An 18166-nucleotide genomic window follows, 5' to 3' on the forward strand; every position below is an offset into this window, starting at 1 on the left:
TCCATCTCAGTATGGTGTCACTGAATGTTGACCTAGATGGCCAACTTGTCAACAATTAGCAAACAGTTTGGCATTGAAACATAGAATCCTATTACAATGCCTCTTTCAAACTCTATCAGTTCCCTTCTCTCAGCCATTTCACACGACCACAGTTGCACTGACATGGGAGTATCATATTCCTCCAATTTATATCAGCTACAAACATGACTCATTATGGCACGATGCATCTTGCCCATGGTATCCATTGCCTTCTTTCCATGTACTGAATTTCCCATTTTCTGTCAGAGCTTTCAGGAATTGTATGATTAATGATTATAGTTGAATGAAATTGGATTTCTATAATAGGTAAGTAAAATGAATTATTTCAATCTTTCTTTGGTTCAGTGTGGAAAAATAATAATTTCCCAAGTGATTACTTTTCCAATTTCTGTGCGTATTATATGGCTATATTTAAAAATCATATCAAAATTCAAATTATTTCTGTCTCACTCTAGTATTTGCCAGTGATAATCTAATCTCACCATGAAACATAAACCCCTTCTGCTTCTCACATAAATGGCATGCATGTAGCATATCTATTGGTCATTTGACCTTTATGCTTTCCATATTTAAAATTATATTGATAAATTAAAGTATTCAAAGTTATCCTACAATTAATTGCATTGGACTAATTAAGATGAGTGCTAATGCACTATGCTCTCTTAAAACTTTCATACATCAATAAAACTGAAATTGTACAGTCAAATTGGGGTGATTTTGTAGTGCAAGTTGCATAAGCCACACAACAGCACACCCAACCTAAATGAACATGCAATGCCACTGCTGTAGACCATTATTGATATGTTTTATAATGGCAATATTATTACATCATCTTATAATGTCATCTTCCAACATATCCTCATTACCCTAAAACCAGGTGACCAAATCTTACAGAATAATCCATGTGAGGCCAGATCAGAGCCTTATATATTTTCAGGATCTTCATTATGTTGAATCACTTGCTGATGAAATGCATTGCCAAATTAGCATAATAGTATCAAACAAGCTATTATCATGGGGAGACTTTTAGTAATGAAATTTCACGAGAAGAAAGAAGTTGAATTTATTGAGATCATTTGAGACAAATTCCTCAAGCAACATGTGACAGAAGAAACCTGAGGCGAGAGTGTGTTGAATCTGATTACGGTGTCAGAGTAGGTTTTAGTTAAACATATGACCTTCTGTCTTCGGTTGGTTGTAGCAATCATGCTGTACCAACCTGGAAAGTGACTAAGTATGTGGATACCCACTCAGAAAAAGTTATATGCTGAATTACAAGGCAGAAAATAATGACTAACTGAGGAAAATACTGGCTTGCTCCCATGGTGAGGGAGTACACACACACACACATAACTTATCAAACTATACTTTAAAATCATTCGGTGTCTGCATTCACAACACACTCAGGTAATGCCTTCATTCCCCAGCCTCTCCATACAAAGAAAATTCTCCTCATTCCTTTGCTCACACCCTTCTTATACAGTTTCCAGGGCTGGCTTCTTGTTCTATCCCCCTCTATGAAAAATTTCTTTAATGTTAACCTGGTAATAACCCTTGACCAACTTATGTGTCTCAGTCATATTCCATGAGTGATATGCAGCTAGACCCTTTTCTAAGATATCCTTGTCGCTATGAAAACAGGTGACCAAATCTGTGCAGAATAATCCAGATGAGGCCTTATACAATGGAACCATAACCTCTTTATTTCTGCATGTGAAGGTCCTCTACATCATTATCCAATGTGATAACTTCATAATTTCTGCAATCACGACTATGGTCATCTGGCCTTGCAGACCATATATTGGATATTGGATACAACCCACAGGATCTCCTAGAGGAAGACTACCATGCTCCACCATAGTAAATTTAAAAATTATTATTATTCGTGACACCTCCAAGGAGTCCGAAGACTCATCGTGGGAGGACACCTACTGTACAACTCTCCGTCTCCACTGCTACATCAAACCTCCACTACCAATTACTTACATCAACGCCATCTACTGCCCACAACCATCACCACCACAACTAGTATTTTTTGTCTATAAATTGCATGTGTTCTGAAGGGCCGATTTGTCTATATGCGGGATGAAAAATGCGAGTTTCCGGGAGAGAAAACCCTGCTACCTCCGTATGAGATGGCTAACTCACCTTCAATTGAAAAAGTCTAGATTCTTCTGTCATGACGAGAATTGAACTTAGGCCTTTTCTAATCGAAGGGTGCAATGTACCGTCATTCTTCCAATTGTGCTATGGAGGTGCTTAAAAGTAAAACTGTTTTTAGAATCTTAGTGGCACTCAGAAATCAACCAAATTTAAAATAAATATGGATGCATAAAACTTCCCAAGATTTGGAAACAAGAATTGTCAGAGGTCCCACTTTAAATTCTAAGCCATTTACAAACACCCATAGAGGGTGCACCACCTAAATAGGACTTTAGAGTCACCCATGTTTCATTTAGTATTCTGTTGTCTTTGTGTGTTACAAGAATTATTTGTAATCCCTGAAGATGTCTCTGTGACTGAGACAAAATACTGGAAGTATTAAAATTAGTTTTTAATCCTTTCCTAATGTTGTAAATAGCCATTAAACCTCCAGCATAATGTCCTCCCAGCAAGTCTCAACATACACACACACAGACCACTATAACAAACTACTGAAAATCAACTAGTGCTCCATATGTGCAATGCTGTGCTAAACAAAATTCACTCTAACCAACTATTCACTATAATGAACTACTCCTGTGGATCCTATTAGTTTTCTATAGTGAGAGTCACCTGTACAAACTTCTGAAAGGGTTATTATATAGCATATTGGTAGATAGAATTTTTCCTTATATTGAAAGCAGGAAAAGGACAAGATATCTCCTTGGATAAGATATATCCTTTTAAGTTGAGAATGAATAAAATCAGGAAAGGAGCAAGGGCTATTTTATTTTATTTTTTTTAATAGGGAAGCGTGCAATTAGAATGGCTTACATTTTGACTTGGTGAGTGTAAGTAGTGTGTGAATAAATTCAAGAAAAGGTGTGAGTGATTGGAAGCCTACCAAATGAATTTGATTTGGAGGTCTGTAATGACGATAACAATAATAAGCCAAACATATACACCTTTAGGGGTTATGTGGTTGCCTTATAGAACAGCATAAGTATGAGATGACAGAAATTATATGTGTATTAGTATGTTTCATTATAGAATGTATCCCAACACTGTCCTCAGACGAGGACACCATTTTTAACATATACAGGACACGAATTTAGCAAAATTAATGAATTCATGGTAATACTGTAAGATTAAATGGTACTGTATCATGCCATTATAATTTTTTATAAATGAATATAAAAATTCATGCACGAGAGGACTAAATATCAGCTTATCATGTGGCAACCTGTCAAATGTCTTTGCAAAATCCAAAAAAAAAAGTCAGTATATGCCTTTTCTCATTAACTGCTCTTGTCACTTTATTATAAAAGGCAATCATATTACTAAAGCAAGAGTGCCAATTAACAAATCCATGTTGATTTTCACATATAACATTACCCTCATCTGCTCAATGCTGTATATAGTCCCTCACTAATTTCTCCAAGACCTTAACTACTGATGACATGCAAACTAGCCTATAATTAGACACTTCCAGTCTGCTACCGCCCTTGTGCAGGGGCACTATCTTGCCTTCCTTCCATTCCTTGGGTACATTTCCTGCAGCCAGACTTTTATTGAAGAGCCAGGTCAATGGAGCTGTCAGTTCTTTAGCACATTCTCTCAAAACCCATGGTGAAATACCATCAAGTCCCACAGCTTTACTGGTATCCAGAGTACTCAGTATTTGGAACACTCGCCTCTTGCACCACTAAACCCGCCTTAAAACCTTCTCCAGGATGAAATACTACAATAAATTGTTCATTGAACAACTCCACTATGTCCTCTGCACCAGTCACTCTATTCCCATTTTTATCACACAATGTTATTCTTCCATAATCATTTCTTCTCTTACTGGCCACATAGCTAAAAAATTCCCAAGGATTATCTTTGGATCTTAGTGCCAATCTCTTCTCATATTCCAGTTTTGCTTTCCTCACTATACTATTCACTCTCCTGGCCTGAGTCTTATATTCTTCATGCATCTACTCTCCACCTCTCCTTTATTATACACTTGTTTCTTCTGGAGTAACATTTGTAGGCACTTCATGGCTGGTCTCCAATTCCACATTTGCCTCTGTACCACCAAAAAATACTTGCCGGTATCCTTGAGGTTCTTGCAGTCTTGGTTATGGCACCTCTATTACACCCCCGACTGCCAGAACAAAACTCCGAATGTCAGTTGCGAGGCGCCGAGCTACATCTGCAATGTGCCATATTTAGTGATGGAACAAAAGTAGTAAGCCAACATTGTAATGTCTATTTTTTCGTTCTTCATGGAAGCATAAGTGACATCAACCAACATCTGGTAGCCAGAAACATAAGGATGCTGAAAAGACTTCAGTTAAAACACCAGCTTGTTTATGATGGACGTGATGGTGATAGGGAAAGTGATAAAATTGCAGAAAGTGAAGTTCTTGTTGCTTATCATACTGTGCATCACGACCAATGTTTTCGGCAAATGACTGCTTGTCAACATTGATAAATAAAATTTATGAATCAAAATTTTCTTCAGCACGTACCGAATCAGAAGCAATAGTTACCAACGTTTTATCACCATACATACTGAGCAAAGTAATAGAAGATTTGAATAAAACAAAAAGCATTGCATTCAGTTTAGATGCATCAAACAGAAAAGACGGCAAACTTTTTCCAATCGTTTTGCGGCACTTTTTGCCAAATTGTAGTGTTCAGGACAAAATTATAGACTTTATTGCATTACCTGAAATACAGTCCCCCCCACATCTACCTACATTTTTGTATGACTTCTGTCACTGAAGAATAATGGTAAGCTCAACATGTTTATGTAATAAAACTTTTTTTATCATCTTACTTTTTCATGAACACAGAATATTACATAACCCCCATCCCGTTTTTTGTCTCAAGGAAATATGGTCAGCCTAACTGTAATTGAAACTGAGATTATGATAAGCATCCGTATATTTTATGTGGTCACGCAGTTAGCCGAGTGGCTGTGCGCTTCGTAACCATATGCCTGGGGAAGGAGTGTCATACATTCAATTCCCGTTGACGACGTGATGAGCATAAGGATCTTCCTTAAGCATAGCCAAGTTAGCCGGGCCTGGGCATGGATGGTTTTTTTCCCCAGTTTATCTGGGGTGTTTTTCATCCCGCAAGCAGGCAAACTGGCCCCATGAAGATGCACACACAGATACAGTCATGAATATCACCCTCAGGGAATGCAGCAGAGGAATGGTGAACAGGCTGCATTAATAAGCAGCCGGTAACCCCTCATTAGGAGGGGACTCAACTCATCCTGGATGGATGAGAAGGATGGGATAGGATATTTTAGTACAGTTATATTCTCCATTGAATAAAAAATAAACCATGTAACTTGGCATTTTTTCCCTATAATTTTAAGAGCTTATAAATGTCAAGTGTTATGCACATTTTTCTTCGGAAATCACTGCTCCTACTTGATGCTTGGATTCCGTTGTATGTGCTACCAATTCTTACTGCTGCTGTTGTGGTTTTTAACTTCTGAAAATCAATAATATATATATTAGTCTAACTGTTTTTCATTGTTAACAGTGATGTGCAGTTCCTCAATATTTTCAATTCACTTGTGATTCTGGTGTCCAACTTTTCAATGAAGGGGATGAAAAGCCATAATTTATGCTCGCATTCCATGGTTGGTCTTTTTTCAAATATTGTGATTGTTACCTGTTTGTAGCTTAATTTTTTTTAAAAATTCACTATTTATTACTGACAATGTGAAACTCACTACATTCACGGAGCTAGTTGAGTGTTTGAATAAACATTTTTTTACTGTCAACTTGTTTGTGTGGTTAAATGCCGGCTTTCATTTCATTATCCTCACACCGCAATAGCATTCGACACGACCGTGTTGTCTGTCTCATGTTATGGTTAAAAATTATATAACCAGTTTATTCCAGAAAATGTTTCTTTTGTTATGGATGAAAAACAAATATAGAAAAGCTCAGTAACATTGAAATGATTGTAGCTTGGATTTGATCATCATTATTTTATTAATGAAATAGTTATTTTAGGTTGTTTTTCACTAAAACCGCTAGGACCCAATGCTAACAAAATGCAATGCAAAAATATCCAAAAATTTAAACATCTAAAATAAATTTCCTCAATTCTTACCTTTTTTTTAATTTACTAGTAGAATTCATTATTTGATAGGACAGCTACAAATATTAAAAGTACAACGAACGCATACTTTGCCATAATTATATTCTCTGACATCGATAGCTGTCTGCACATGAGTATTAATGCGCGCGCACGCACACACACACACTCAATTAAAGGTGAATTAGCAGGTCTCATGAGGAAAATGGAGGGTTTTTCTTCCAGCAGCTCAGGTTTTTCTTCCCTCAAAACAAGCAAACTGGCCCAGTGAACACCCATATCTACACTGACATAAAATACTCGCCCTTGAGAGGATACAGTTGAGGAATATCAAGTCGGCTGCATTAATTGCCTATAATCCCTAATTAAGGGACTCAATCCGCCTTGAGCCAACGAGAATTGGATTGAATTTTGATTATTTTCTTCCCTTCCCTGGCTTCCACTCTACATAAATCTTATTAGCTACAGCGCCATTGCTATTGCTATATTTTTTGTTGTTGTTTTCTTTCTATCCTGGCTATCTTATACACTTTGCAGGTCTCTTCTTATTGTGATTCTATCCATTCACTTTAAGCGTTTTCTCTCTCTCTTCTTTATTCTTCTGCTTACGTTTTCGTTCAACCTTTATGTTTCTTTTACCTTTTCGAGGTCGTTCCTCGAATAGCTCTCCACCAGTTTCAAAACCTTTTCTAGTTTCCTTCCATCATTCCTCAAATAGCTCTCCACCAGTTTCAAAACCTTTTCTAGTTTCCTTCCGTCATTCTTCAAATCATTCATCGTCCTTATTCCTCGAATTAATAGATTAATTGAATTAAACTGACATACGTTCCTCTTCCTTCCTCCTCACGTACTCTTCATCTCGATTTCCACTTTCATTTCCTCCTCCATAAAAAATGTCGTCTTCTTCCTTTGTTCCCCAGAATTACTTCAGTTTTTAGCTTCCTTTCTTAATGTTTTATTATTTTTATAACTATATCCGACAGTTGATCCTTATAATATATGCATATTGTTATTTATATCGCTTTACTGTATTGTGATTTATATAAGGTAAGCACTATTCTTATGCCTTTACTCTGGTAACTTCTGTAGAACAACATCCATTTATTGCTTTTAAACTAGAAATAGCATCCTTAACTGTTTGATGAAGTGGAACGTTTTATTGTAAACGCCATCACGTTAAAAAAAATTGAGGCATTTTCTTGAATTTTTTGCCTTAGAAACAAAGCAACTTAATGCATTTTTAAAAATATTTTAAATTTTATGTTTTGGTTTTATCTCTGCTCTCTAATTACCTCTCGGGGAACCCTGTAACCCCTAGAGAGTGCGTTCCCTGGGTGGCGGATAGGGGAGCCCACCATGTGTGCGTGCGTGTGTGTGTGTGTGTGGTCCGAATATACTGAATAAGGACTCGTGGACCAACAGGGCCATAAGGGGCAATCATCTTGATTGTAAGGGAAGCGGCACTCCCATGGACCCCTGGCTGGATCTATCCTCTCCTTCTTCTACTTTGAGGAAGATCCACTTACTTTAATCTTTCCTATAAGGCCTTCAGCCAACTCTTCTTATTTTATGACCCTTATTGTGTATGTGTACACACGAAATGAATTTAGTAAATGCAATATTAATAACCTTCATTCTCATCTTTCCCTTATGTTTTGGAGTAACTTGGCTTCAAAGGAGCAAATTAATGTCTGAAAGAGCAGTTAATGATGTTACCTTTTGCTTGAATTCCAGTTTGCCTTATGGGATGAAAACACACTGCCACTAACATATGGGACTGGCTAACTCACTTTCAAACAATAGCCCTTATAAAGGTTCTTTGCATAGCAGTCAATCACTAAGCAAGGCTTAGTGATAGACTGGATGGTAGGCAGTCTATTATCCTTCAGACAACAGGCATGTTAGTCTAAAAAAATAAGTAAAATGCAAAGTTAACTTATGACAGATGTATCAGGCATTAAAATATAACTGACAACAAGCAGTTGAAACCTTTCAGCCTATTAAATGCCTGATTCTTCAAAATCAAATCAGAGCCTAAAAACAAAGCAAGACTTGCACACATCAAGCTCATCTGTATTACTGTCTTGCATGATGCTTACCAAAAGCAGGTATCCATCCATAAGTTGACTGAAATCTATTTTAGTATTTCTAATTTTTAATAATTAACAAAACTGCACTAGTCCAATGCATAACAAAATTCTTTCATTAATGCATGAATTTGCTTTAATTTATTGAAAGTACAATTTGGGGTAAGTGTGCTGATAAGATGGGTAATTGTCATGTCTACTAAAAGAATAAAAGAATTTACTTTTATGCAAACTGCTGCTAAAATTATGCAAATACTAATCTAAAAAAGTATTTGATATGTTGTGCAGGAATGAGAAATACAGTGAACTTTTTTCCTTTTTAATTTTATTTAATTATATAAAATTAATGTACAGTTCATAACGATATGATTTACAAAGGAGTTCAGTAATAGAATTAACTAATAGCTAAAGCATCATTCTGCATCTCATGACTTAACTGAGTCTGGAGATCACTTAACTTCTTTTTCAAAATATTTAGTCCACTCAATACAATTGTTTCAGGTCGAAGCGCTCCACAAGATTCCACATTGAAGAAAAATTTGTTTGGTTTTCCATCTGGATTAAAATCTGCTTCAACTATATTAAAATAAAATTATGTCATTAAGTTTCTAAGAAAAATTTTAATTATCATACTGAATCAAGCAAATTATTGAATATTTTTCACCTAAATGTTTATGATGAATGGTATGCAACAATTTTGTCCTGACAGACTTCAATCAAGTTTTCAGTGATACTACCTGTTTACACACATTAGTTCTTTGGTTAATAATTCCAATAGTAAGACACACTAGGAAGGAAGTTTTGTAATGTATCTTACACTAGGAAATGAAACATTGTACGAGGGTAGTCTGAAAAGTTCTCGGTCTAACAATGAAAAAACGAATTTATAATTTCAAAATTATTTTTTATTTTTCAACATAATCTCCCTTAAGACTAATACATTTATTCCAGTGATGCTCCAGTGCCATTATCCTGTCCCTGTAGTGGTTCTCAATAAGATCTGCAAAATACCTCTCTCCAGCTGCAATCACCTTGATTCGAAGAAAAATGCTGACCAGCAAGGAAGAGTTTTAGTTTTGGAAAGAGATAGAAGTCAGAGGGAGCCAAATCTGGGGAATAGGGTGGATGTTCCAGCAATTCATTGTGCAAATCCCTTAATTTTCCCATTGCCAAAACAACTTTGTGGGCATGCGCACATTGTCCTAATGAAAGATGATTTTTTTCTTTTCCAAACCAGGTCTTTTCTCACAAATTTTTTCGTCTAGTGTGGTTAAAAGATCGGAATAATATTCCCCAGTTATTGTTTTAACCTTTTCAAGATAATTAATAAACAAAATACCTTTAACATCCTAAAACACTGATGTCATGACCTTTTTTGCTGATGGAACCGACTCTGTCATCTTTGACACTGAACAACCCGCTTCTGTCCACTGTTTTTGACTGCTGTTTGGATTCTGGTGTGTTATGGTGAATCCAACTCTCATCCATAGTAATAAATCGACGCACAAAATCAGTTTTATTCTTGTTAAAATGCTCCAAACACTGTTCAGAGATTTTCATGCGAGTGCATTTTTGATCTGCTGTGAGCAAGCACAGCACCTATCTTGCGCAAAGCTTTTTCATATGCAATTCTTCATGTAAAATATATCCTACACGTTCTTTTGAAATGCCTATAGTTTCAGCAATTTCATGCACTTTGACTCACTGGTCATTCAATACCATATCTTGCACTTGATCAATGATTTCGGGTGTTGTTACACTTTTGGGACGTCTTTCACGTGGATCATCTTCAAGGCTGGTATGGCCACGTTTAAACTTGGAAGCCCATTTCTTAATTGTCAAAAATGAAGGAGAAGAGTGCCCATAAACTTTAATGAACTTCGAATGAAGAATTTTATAACCGCACGATACTCAATCTTATCCATTTCAAGGGATACAGACAACACTTTTGCTTCAGACAGCTGTATAAAACAAACTACTTGATAGAATGACTTGTAATTTTACATGGATGCAGATGTATCAACTTAGAAAAAAAATCTTGCCAATAGTGTTGCCATCTATGATCAAGGCCGAGAACTTTTCAGACCACCTTCGTATTATTCAAAATAAAGAAATAACATTTTCATCTATTTATAAAAATTTGTAGGGTGTATCTGTATAATTTGCTAGGTCAGCAAATTATACAACAATAGTGGTATTACCAAGTAACTTAATAACACTTTATACTTAAACTAGATATTACTTTGAATCATTTGTAAATATGAATATTTTCATTATTATTTTAATGGCTAATATAGCCTACTTTCATTTAGGAGTGCCTCCCCCCCCCCCTTTTTTTTTTATTACAATGACATCGACTTTTTACCCAAAATCTTAGGGCATTACCGAAGTGTTATAAAACTAATATATGAAGAATAATATAGAAGGAAAATTTTGGACATATCTTTTTTGGATGTGGTTTCCTGTCTCCTTATCTTGGCGATATGCATTCATCTGCTGTTAAACTGTTAAAGAAAGGGGATTTTGGGGAAAGAGGGGGGGGGGGGAATTATTTGGAAAAAAACCCGTGTTTTTTTATATGTATAATATAATTACTATTATTAAGGGAGGGTAGAGAGTGTTTGGGAGGGGGGGAGAAGGATGTGAAGATAGAAATTATTTTTTTGGGGAAGAGGAGGGATTGATGAGAAAAAGTCAGGGATGGGAGTAACAGGGTGTGAGCCATTTCGACAATGTGTCGTCTTCGGAATTCATGGGGGAAGTGGAGGCTGTCATGTCAGCTAGGCATTTCTGTCTTTGGTGTGCTTGTGTTGTTTCCTATTGGTTGGAGTCGTGACCTAATTTTTATGTTATGGAGCTTCCAACTCTCGGAGATTATATAGGGTCCGTGGGCATTTATTAAGTTTTCGTCACATTTTATGGCTATCATTTCAAATATTCTAAGCATTGTTTCATTGTCTTGTATGTCTATCTAATATTATGGCCTTGTTGATTTGCGGGGTACATTTTTGTTCAAGGGCATGGACTGCTCTTTCAGTTTTTCCTGTACTTTGTATCCTGTTTTTCTTTTTGTTGTTGTGTTTTCTATTGTTTCAATGTTCTGGAACAGGGATGTTACAGTCATGGAAGTGTTCTTGTAGTCTTGCCCATAAAGACCTGATAGTAGAAACTGCGTAGGTGACATCATAGTCTTTTTGGCAAGGAAATTTGTAAACAACATTATGGTGTTCTAATATATCTTTGTGTGTGTGAGATTTTCTAGGTTTTTAGAAGGCTGCCAATTTTTGGTTTGTGGTGAACACCAGCTTATAGTCAGTGTGTTTGAAAATGTATTTGTAGGCTTTGTATGTGTTCTGGATGTATGACAGTTTGATAATTTTTTGTGTTGGGAAGTTTGTTTTGGTTGTTTTGCCTGGTTTTTGCTGTTTTGTTGGTGTAATTTATTAGCTGTGTTGGGTAATTATGATTTTGAAAAATTTGTGTTAACTTCTTTATTTCTGTGTTGAGATAATTATGGTTAGTTGAAAACTTGTATGCATTTATGAATTGTGTTAGAATGACTGATTTTTTAATCGAATAATGAGTTAAAATGGAGGTAGTTTCCGATATGTGCAGGTTTGTGAAATATTTTCGTGGCTATTTTGTTGTTTGTTCTGACTAACGTCAAGCTAAGAAAATTGATGGATTTGTCCTGTTCGGTTTCTATGGTGAATTTTAGTCTGTTGCTATAATCATTAAGGGATGCTTGTAAGGTGGTGATGCATGTTGGTTCTCCAATGCATAGAATATCGTCCAAGTATCAGCCAAAAAAAGATGATTGGGGGGGGGGGGGGTTAGGAGTGATTCTGTGTGTGCTAGGAACAATTCAGCTAAATGTCCACTGATGTTTTGTCCCACAGGGAGTCCGAAAATTTGGGTAATTACATGCTGTTGTTAAAGTTGAAAAAGTTTACATTTATTCATGAATGTAGTGTGTGGTCTTCTGTGAGTAATGTGTGTATGATGTCTAGTGTTCTGGGGATATCCACATTGGTGTATAACGAAGTTGCATCCAGTGAAGTGAGAACGTCTTCATGGAATAAAGTTAGGTTTTTTATTTTTTGGAAAAGGTTGTCTGTGTTTTTTATCATAGGTTTTAACGTTGTTGTAAGTAATGGTTTGAGTAATTTGGCTACGAATTTTGATAAGGGAGATGTGGTGGTGTTTTTGAAAATGAATATTTTCATTTTTGAAATTAGCTTGAACTATGTTATTAGCCTACAAGGTGACCATAACATACTTTTGTATTGAAATTATAGACTGTCTGTATAAACACATGGGACTTTTTTATTAGTTATAATTTACAAGATAATTATGATCACGAATTTACAGGAAATGTACAGGATATTATGATCGTGCTACATCATTATGAACTCTCTACCAGAAATTTTCCTCCGATTACCTATTAGGACTCCATTATTGTCAGATCTTATATTTCAGTCTTCTAAGGTATGTATCTTAATGTATCAATTCACCTAGATCTTGGTCTTCCTCTGAGTCTTTTTTCCAGCTATCCTGGCAAAAAAAATCTCTTTGACAATTCTGTTCAAGTGACCATACATACCTAAGATTAGTTCTGTTTGCAGAACTAATCTTAGGTATGTATGGTCACTTGAACAGAATTGTATGTATACAAACAATGTCAGTTATTTTCTAACATCCCCAATTTTTAATATGATACTGCCATTGGTGCCATCTGTTTTCCCAATCTTTCTCAGACTCTCATCTGTGGTATCCAGTCTTTGATCAAGAGTGTTATTTCTAACCCAACTCTCAGATCCATAAATTAAAATTGGTTTGGACACTCTCTTGTATACAGTTAGTTTAGTGCTATGACTAATTTATTGCTTATTCTATATAAATTTATTCAGCTAATTTCCTACCACATCAGATTTTCTACTTCTATTTCAATTTCTATATTTAAGATAGACATATTAAATATAGAAATGCGTTAATTTTTACCAGGAACATTTAACAGGGTAATTCCTCTGTAAATTCTCACACTGTTATATTTCCCTTTTTTTAAATGGACACTATGAGAGCTCTACTCCAATCATATTTGGTCCTCTGACCAAGCATTCTGAATTATGCAGTGTAGCTGTGGTAAAACTATATAACTCCATATTTGAGTATTTCTGGTCAAATATCATATATTCCAGCTGTCTTTCCATTTTAAATTTTTGATGGCTTTTTTCTACCTCAAGTACTGATATATATACCACGTAAAACCCCATTTACGCCATTTTCTGTTGGTCCTGTCTTAAGGCCTATTCTCACGATGTATTGTTTTCCCGCCATTAACAACTTAATGTGGACGTTATTTCCCATGATTTGCATTTTTTTTCTCGGTGGCAATACCGATTTTCTAATCGATTTCAGCTGAAATCTGCACATTTCTGTTCTTAGGTGGAATTGCTTTCGGCTGTAGTTTCGTTGCCGCCATCATGGTGACTTGCGCGCATGCAGCAGTACTGTAGTGATGAGCGATACCGTGATTTTTCAATCACAGTACGAATTGATATTGCAGAATTTCTGCAACGTAATTTAGCGTGTGAAAGTTGCTTTTGAGTTGCGGTGGTGGATTATGGAGAAAAAAGACAGAAAATGTATTTCGGTAGAAGAAAAGATGGCAATTCTGCGATGTGTAAATTGGCATGCATAAGATCTTGGACTCTCCATGTCCACTTTGAACATTATAGTAAAAAAACAGATCAAGCATTGAACACAATGCAAAGCAATCTGGCGCTAAGTTAAAAAAAAAAAAAACGAAAAGCAAAAACAATCAACAATTAAAGATTTTTTTAAATAGATAAATATAAGCACATTGTAAATTCAGTTATTTTCAGTTATTAAATTTTGTAATCTAGTATGTAGACTCACATACTAGCAGTAAGTCATCTTTTAGCCTTTTTTTAATGCTATTTTACATTTCCTGCTATTTGCACTTTTTTCCATCAGTCCCCTGAAAAGTGTAAAAAAGTTTTACTGTGTGTGTGTGTATATATATATATATATATATATATACATACTCCTGTTTGCATGCTGAATGTTTACTACCACTGTCATTGCTTGTTTCATTTTGGCAATCATTCAAAGTACTTACTCTAGACATCTAGAATATCTTCAATTTTCATGCACTTTTATCAACCGCGATAGAGATTTCTAAGCTTTTCTTCATTTCTATGCTTTTCAATAGCCTCCAGAATATTATTTTGCCACTTTCTTGATATTTATTTTCTATGTTCTTACCAAGGTCTTTACAAACTGACTTACTTCCCAGGCCTTCTGATATGCCTTCTACTTCTTTTCCTACAGACAACCTCACCACATGCCTTTCTGGCTGAATCAATGAATGTTTTCTTCAGTCTGCCAGTGAATCTCCAAGGTTTAGTTCTTAATTTTAAAATCTTTCAGAATATGTCTCTTACTGATACATCAAGGTAAAATAGAATCAATCAGTGATAATCATTTAAATACTTTTTCGGTTCTTAACTCAAGGATAATATTTAAAACAGTGATTTGTGACAGTGAAAAGTGACCCTTCCCATTATACATGTCTGCAAGGAGATGTGCTTTGCATTGTGGGATACTAAGGCAAGTGATGTGAAGTCTTAGTTTCCTTATACGAGTTAGAACAAGGCTGGAAATTTACTCAACCCTATCTATTAACTCTGCTGTTGCAAATAAGTGAACAGATGTCAAAGCCCAAGTTCACATTATCAAACAAAATAAAATGGCTTTGTCATAAATAAATATTTTCTGGAAATATTCACTATATTATTATTTATTTATTACATACTATATAAAACACATTTATAGGCAAAAAAATATGTAAGAGAAAATACAAAGAGAAACACAAAGTGGTTTAAATGTATTTAAATTTTCAGTTAATTATATTGAAGATTTTGAAACACTTACACTTATCATCATCAAGTTCTGAATATTCACTTTTAGGCCTAAAATAAAAAAAATAAATAAATAAATAGCTCATGCATAAAAAACTCCCTGCATATTAGTTTAGACATCAACAATATTAGACTCAAATGTGTAATTCAATCAGATTCAATTTGATTGATCTAATGATCAATATGTAGATACAATGTTAGAAGTTTTTTTTTCAGTTGGTTATACTGTAAATTAAAGATACCAAGAAATTATATACTTGGTTTAATCCTTTATCTAAGTGTAAGCAAACAAAGTTTGCACCTGAAGTATTTTCAGGACTGGGGCAACTCATATAAGGAAGCTAAAGATTCCACATCACTTGCCTTAGTATTCCATAATGCAAAGCACATCTCCTTGCAGACATGTATAATGCTATGCATTATGGGAAGGGTCACTAACCAAGATCAGTTTCGACCTTTATCCAGGTCTCTTCAGTGGGAGCCAGACCCAGAGATGACACTAAGATTGAAGAGTAATGCAGAAGTCATATTTTTATGTATGAGTTGCCAAAAAGTATCACACCTTATTATTAAATTACTCTGGATTGAGAGAAAGTTGTTGGAAGTTTTTTCACTTGGTTATACTATAAATTAAAGTGACCCTTCCTATTATACATGTCTGTAAGGAGATGTGCTTTGCATTGTGGGATACTAAGGCAAGTGATGTGAAGTCTTAGTTTCCTTATACGAGTTGCCCCAGGCCTGAAAATACTTCAGGCACAAACTTGTTTGCTTACACTTGGATAAAGAATTAAAACATAATTTCTAATTAAAACATATAATTTCTTGGGCATCTTTTATTTGTAGGTGCATTGGCACCTACAAATTAAAGATGCCCAAGTTTTTGATATTTGGAGTGAATCTAATGGACAAAAAAACTTTGTATATGCGTGATGGATTGCACTTGAATGAATTTAAAGTTAGATGTTTGGAATGCTTTGTTCGGTGAAAGAATGGATGAGCAAAATGCTTGACTTGGCTGATAGAAGACTTTGTCACGTGTATAGAATGTTAAGGATATTGTATTTTTAGGAGAGACAGAGAGAATGGGACTTACAGAAGGATATTGCAAATGAGAGCAGAATTGCAACCAGTAAAAGTTCAGCAGAAAATAGAGGTTTTTGAGAGGCATTGCATTTAAAGGTATTTGGTGAGATAAAAGCCAACAGAATAAAAGAAAATATATCGGAAGGGAAGCAACAGGCATGGATAACATGTGTTAGCAAATTAACTCAATGAACACAGAGTGAGTTTTAAAAACCTCACATAATCATGATTTGCTTATGTTCGTTTTTTTTTTGTTTACAGTATTATAAACACAGTATAAATTTCATAAATACTTTCTAAATTAAATTTTAGTTGCATGATGAAACTTCATGGCTTAGTATTAACGAGACCACCATATGGATGAGCAATAGCAGTTATATTTAAAAACAGTCAGCTTGCTTATCTCGATATCATAATCCTTAGGAAGTTGCACAGCAATGCTGTATGTTTGTTAGTTTATATAAGTCTATTTACAGTCGTTTTTCCTCTGTCCTATATCATTGTAACTTGCAATCACTGTGGTAGCAAGCAGTCATGCTTCATGAGTTTCACCTAATCTGAAATCCCATTGATGGATATGCACATTGGTTATGAGTCGTGAAATAGCAATCACCTAGAAAATGAAACACTACCTAGGTACAGCTAAGAAGGAAGCAGTTTTATGAGGGTCTTTACCTACTCTCGAAGGAAAAATTGCAAAATTAATGTTGACACATATACAATGCATCAAGCATTCATATATATCAGTGAGGGAGTGCTATATGCTCAAAGTAATTGGAAGCAAGAAAGATACACTCTATAACGCAAAATGAAATCTAATGAAATGTTTTCTTTAGAATTGCCTTCAGAGCTCCTCAATTAATGCACTTTATTTGTAAAATGGCCTGTTTCAGGAAATTAAAGAAACATGCTTGCTAAAAGAGAATATGTGCAAGTATGACAGCAAGTAAGATTTTTATTTCTTTTATTGTGATCTAAGAAACTGAGAGGTAAGACACTCTAAATAAATGAATAGAGATAAAAAATAGGAAAAATAAATAATAAACAGAAGATAAAGAGGGCGGTGATTGACATAATATAAGTGCTAAGTAAAATAAATTCCTCATATATACCGTATATGTCGGTGTATAAGATGACTCAAATACTACAGAATCACGGGTCGTCTTATACGAGTATAAAAAGGGAAGCTTAATTTCTTGGATGAACATTTAGGTAGTTACAATACATCATTATTTAAGAAAATAGGCAGTGTTTATAAACAAATTTTTTGTTACATAAATTTATTTAAAATATTAAAATAGATATATCATCATCAAATTCCTGCCATGTACCCTCAAGGGGTGTACAGGATATGACAGTACTACATGAAAAAATAACATCATTACTAACTTCCTATCTACAATTTTCCTCCAAATCAGTCTGTTACTTGTCAAGACTCCAACATTATCAGATTTATATTTGTATCGTCTAAGACACTTTGTACCGTATCAATCCACCTATATCTTGGTCTTCCTCTGGGTCATTTTCCTGCCAACCTGGCAGAGAACACTTGTTTTGCTAATCTTTCCTCTCCCATTCTATTTAAGTGACCATACCACCTGAGATTAGCTCTGTTAATGCATTCCTGGATGCTGACAATGTCAAGTTCTTTCCTAATATCCTCGTTTTTAATATGATATTGCCATTGATGCCATCTGTTCACGCCTCTAATCTTTCTCAGGACTCTCATATCTGCGGTCTCTAGTCTTTGGTCCCCAG

The 18166-nt window shown here is 35.1% G+C and overlaps 1 protein-coding gene across 1 annotated transcript in view; it reads right to left on the reverse strand.

Moving 5' to 3' along the window:
- Nucleotides 1-8707: 8707 nt before the first annotated feature.
- Nucleotides 8708-18166, reverse strand: part of Polr2C (RNA polymerase III subunit RpII33) — a 69597-nt gene continuing 60138 nt past the window's right edge. The window contains exons 6-7 of the mRNA XM_090408124.1: nt 15336-15373; nt 8708-8954 (exon numbers count right to left, since the gene is read on the reverse strand). Of these exons, the coding sequence (XP_090264250.1) occupies nt 8773-8954; nt 15336-15373 (220 nt within the window). The 3' untranslated portion in view covers nt 8708-8772. The remainder of the gene's footprint in view (nt 8955-15335; nt 15374-18166) is intronic.

Source organism: Typopeltis vanoorti, chromosome 18 (assembly GCF_054136105.1).
Source record: "Typopeltis vanoorti isolate ZY-2024b chromosome 18, IOZ_Tvanoo_1.0, whole genome shotgun sequence".
In the NCBI taxonomy this organism is placed as follows: Eukaryota; Metazoa; Arthropoda; class Arachnida; order Uropygi; family Thelyphonidae; genus Typopeltis; species Typopeltis vanoorti.